The sequence below is a fragment of the Pinus tabuliformis genome, chromosome 4_2, assembly GCF_031772625.1.
Source record: "Pinus tabuliformis cultivar Carrire ecotype Pingquan chromosome 4_2, CPIR1, whole genome shotgun sequence".
Lineage (NCBI taxonomy): Eukaryota > Viridiplantae > Streptophyta > Pinopsida > Pinales > Pinaceae > Pinus > Pinus tabuliformis.
The window spans coordinates 1014104617-1014109276 of record NC_142304.1 but is presented as its reverse complement, the minus strand read 5'-3'; the positions used below and the strand labels follow the sequence as shown (position 1 = coordinate 1014109276).

General features: G+C 36.8%; 1 protein-coding gene across 1 annotated transcript; it reads left to right on the top strand.

The window, feature by feature from the left end:
* Window positions 1-552: 552 nt before the first annotated feature.
* LOC149173067 (AP2/ERF and B3 domain-containing transcription repressor RAV2-like) lies at window positions 553-2386 on the top strand. Its single transcript, XM_089427872.1, has 2 exons — window positions 553-686; window positions 923-2386. The coding sequence occupies exons 1-2, from the start codon at window positions 660-662 to the stop codon at window positions 2351-2353; spliced, it is 1458 nt and encodes a 485-aa protein (XP_089283998.1). The 5' UTR covers window positions 553-659; the 3' UTR covers window positions 2354-2386.
* The last annotated feature ends 2274 nt before the right edge of the window (window positions 2387-4660 follow it).

Sequence of the window (4660 nt, the reverse complement as noted above, 5' to 3'; positions counted from 1 at the left end):
TTAATTATTTTCTTTTATTTAAAAAATTTCAATTATTTTAAAATAAACTAAATTATATATTTTCTTTTTTTTCCATAATTTTCCTTTTTCAATTTTAATTTTCCTCCTGAATTTTAATTGTTTCAAAATAGATTAACATTTGCGTCCCATTTTCACACAACAATCTTGATACGAACATCCTCCGTACAAGTTTATATTTAGAAAAATAAACAATATTGATATTAGATTTTTTGCGTTTATAAAACAAACTTTAAAAAAATTCAATTTATTTCCTTATTATGTTTTTCCACAACTTCACGTTTCATAAAATTCAAAGGAAAAACCCAGGTAAAATCGAAACCGGGTCAAGTGTTCTGAGAACCCACGACAGCGGGTCAGTATGGGAAAACGCGTTTGAAGGAGACGCGGGATTCGAACTCCAGTCAGGTTAGAATGACTTTGGCGCAGGTCAAGTGCTGGCTTGCTGCTGGAGTTGACCCAGTGAACACGTCATCCGTACAGAAATAATATATCAGGTGGGCTATTTGATACCCAAGTGGTCATGTAAGCTGTACCAGCAGAAAATCCCAATTCTATAGTGTGTTGGTATTTCGTCCGCATTTCCGGGCTCTTAGCAGCGCACAAGAAAATCTCTGGCACTGTTGTGGCTTGTGCAGGTGATGGCCGCTCCCTGCGATTTGCTGAAGGTGAGTCGATTTGTTATACGTGTTTTGGCTGAGCGACGCGCTGTGGTTGGGATTTATGGATGATGGTTTCGATTGGCCATGACCAATTAGCTTTTGTGCGTGGTGTTTATAACTTTATATATTGAATGGGGATGTTGGGCAGGATGATTTAATTGAAATTTTGAATATTGGATTGGTGGCACAGAAATTTCCGTGAAGATTCAGGGATCGGCGTTGACTTTCTGTTTGTGTTGCAGGCCGTGGGCAGGACCAATTGCCCCAATACTCCCGATGTGGCTCTAAGATTGGGCCAGTGCCTTCTTACTGCAGAGGCCGAAAGCTCCAGTGATTCAAGCAAGCCTAATTATAAGTCCCTCGCATTCAAGGCGATGGGGAACGATTTGACTAGAACAGACAACGCGAACGGCATGGCTGGGACCGAGGAGGACTCTAGCTCGTCACCTGCGGCCGCTTCATTTTTGTTGCCGGACAAGGCAGGGCTGGAAAAAATGGGGAATGGAATCAACGCTGCCCCCTCACAGAACACTCACACTCCCTCGGCGCAGCGCAAGCTGGCGTCGTCCCAGTACAAGGGCGTGGTCACGCAGCCCAACGGGCATTGGGGCGCACAAATATACGAGAAGAACCGGCGGGTGTGGCTCGGGACATTCAACTCGGAAGAAGACGCCGCCAGGGCATACGACAGGGCCGCCATAAAGCTTCGCGGTGCCGAAGCCATCACCAACTTCAACTTCGCCGACAGGAATCCGGAGACCTTGTTTCTCCGCGGTCACTCCAATAGTGAAATCGTCGACATGCTGAGAAGACATACCTACGACGAAGAACTTGACAAGGACGACACAACCTCCTTTGCGGCGTATCCCGACATCGCGTGGTCGACAACAACAGAACCCCGCGAGCACCTGTTCGACAAGGCGGTCACGCCCAGCGACGTGGGGAAGCTGAACCGTCTCATTATTCCGAGGCAATACGCCGAGAAATACCTTCCACTCGACCAGGCATCGATTCACGACAAGGGGAAGGGTGTCCTGCTAAATTTCGAAGACAGCAGCACCGAAAAGATTTGGCGGTTCCGCTATTCCTACTGGAACAGCAGCCAGAGCTACGTGCTCACCAAAGGATGGAATCGCTTCGTCAAAGAAAAACGCCTCCAAGCCGGCGACATCGTTACCTTCGAGCGGGTCTCCGGGTCGCGCCGCCTTTTCATCACCTTCCGCCGCCCGCCCCGCTATCTCCTCCCTCCCGCTGCCCCACCGCCGTCGCTCGGACGCTGCCAGCTGGCTATCAATCCCTTGGCTGCGAAAGCTTCCCCGCACAGGGAGCAGCTCTTTTACACACCGCCGCCGGCGGATGTCCAAAATTCATCCGGTCACCGTTTGATTCCTTGTGTCGCCAGCCCTAATTCTGTGAACTTATTGTTGACCCCGAAGTCTGTGTCAGATGACGGGAAACCGTCGTCCCTAGATTTCGTAGATCACCGAAGGTCGTCTCCGTCCACCGACGGAAATTGCGATTCTTCTTCAGTCCGGCTGTTTGGAATAAATCTGCAGCTGTCCCCATTAAATTCTTGCCCGGGCATGACTGAGCACGCAAATAAGAGGGAAGCGGCCGCCGAGGTGTTTTCCGGTGGGGAAAGACGATGCGACAGGGTCGCCGTTGGCTTGTAATATAATATGATTCTCTTATGAGAAGACTGTACATTTGGGGAACGATTGAAAATCTATATACACGATTGAATAAATTTATGTTCATATTATGTAAGTTGATAGGCCTGGGATTTGACGTTCTGTGCAACGTTTTTTCACCTTTTTAATTTGTTCAATTTCAAAACGGTGAGTAAAGTAACCGATAAAAAAATTTGAAACCGTAAATTTGATGCCAAAGCATTATTGCATTTTAGTTAGTTGTCCTAACTACCTTATTGTTTATTTAAATTACGGGTCAATAATCACTAATTCAAATGTAAAGATTTGTAAAATACTTTCGAAATTTTGTTATATAATTGTGATGGAGATAATATTATAATATAAAATTAAATAAATAAATAAATAAATAATGATAATAATAATAATTATCATTATTATTATTAAAAATTATTAAGAAAAAATGCTTCCAATTATTACTTAAATTAGATTAATATTTATTTTATTTAAATTTAGAATATTTTAAAATACAAATAATTTTTTATATATTTTATATTATAATTTTCTATAAATATTTAACAAATTTAAGTTAATATCAATATATAAAATATACAAAAACAAAAGCCATTCATCACATTAATATTTTTTCCATATGGGAACAAAAGGCTAAATACTAATTTCATCGATCTAAAAGGTTTCTGGCGTTTAAATTAAACTATACGCTTAAAATACAAGTCAAACTATCTACAGTTTTGAAGTAACAGAATTTTAAATTGCAATTTCAATAAAAATCAAATAACAATAATATTTTATGAATAATTTAGATTAATTCATAATTAAATTATTTATTTACAGTGTATCTATTAAAATTAACTGTAACGTAAATTTAAATGTAATAATAAAATACACATTTTAAATGTGTGAAAATAGACATTTTATACGTTTATCACACAGATAAATTCTAATATTAAATAAAATTTATGTATAAATTGAAGTCACTGAATTCCAATCTAAGCGTCGACCACGGAATAATTGAATGAGTCAATAGGCACTACTATCCAAACGGCACAAAAGAAAATATTGTTCACATCATTTAATGGTAACAGGAAGATTTTCATGGAATGAAGGTGACATGTAGCACGAAGCTTGTCCGTACCTCTGGTCACACATCATTTTTATAGAAAGTGGGTATTATATTAAAAATTAAATATTATGTTTTGCAATTTATTATTATTATTATTATTTTATTTAAATATAGGGTATATATAGTTTTTAAATGTTTTACATCTAAATAAATATTTTATTTATTTGAGAGAGTAAATTTGTGTGATTCATGATAATTTTTCAATAAATTATATTTCAAATTCTTAAACCTACACGTTTGAACCACTAAATGTGGTTTATTATCAAAGCTTCATTCATAAAGATACATAAAATTTATGAATTAGAAAATAATGTTGTTATTTAAATTTAGAAATTGTTGATGGTGTTTTAAATCATTAATAAAATAATTGTTATAAGAATAATATTGAAATTTTTTAATTATGAAATTTAAAAAAATTTATAAAAAAATTAAAAATAAATTAATGTTGAAATCATGATTTGGTTTTAAGATTATTTATAAAAGAAGTTAATTATAAAAATAAAAATAAATATTATATTTAAATTATTAAATTTTAAAAATATTAAAAGATTATGATGACAAAAGATAGAAAAGGTAATGGCCAAATTATCATGGACAAGTCAAAGTGGTGTGGAGGGAATTAAAAATCCCAAATTTTGAATTAGAAAATTTCATATAAAAAAATAAATTGAAGAGTTTTAACCATGTAGGTAGTGTATGATGGGTTTTTAAATTTAAATTGTTTCGGTTTAGTTAAGAGTTTATCTTCTTTGTATATAAGGAAGCAGGTTAATGACCAAAGAGCGAGAGTTATCTAATAGGAGTGAAATACCACCCTCTTACGAACCACTAGTGACCAATTCCAAGGGGCGTAGTATTCCTTGAATAACAATGATGAGTCAACTTGATTTCTTGGATAACAGTCAATGATGGCTTGATATTCCTTGAATAACAATGTAGGAGTGAAATACCACCCTCTTACGGACCACCAACGCATAATTCCATTCCTTGAATAACAATGATGTGTCAACTTGCATTCTTGGATAACAATCAATGATGGCTTGATATTCCTTGAATAACAGTGTAGGAGTGAAATACCACCCTCTTACGGACCACCGACGAATAATTCCAGGTGGCGTAGTATTCCTTGAATAACAATGACGATTCAACTTGCATTCTTGGATAACAATCAATGATGGCTTGATATT

Excerpts from the sequence above, each read along its gene's own strand:
- LOC149173067 (XM_089427872.1), top strand. The coding sequence starts at position 660 with ATGGCCGCTCCCTGCGATTTGCTGAAG. Across the intron at positions 687-922 it reads CTCCCTGCGATTTGCTGAAG|GCCGTGGGCAGGACCAATTG; the intron begins GTGAGTCGATTT and ends TTTGTGTTGCAG.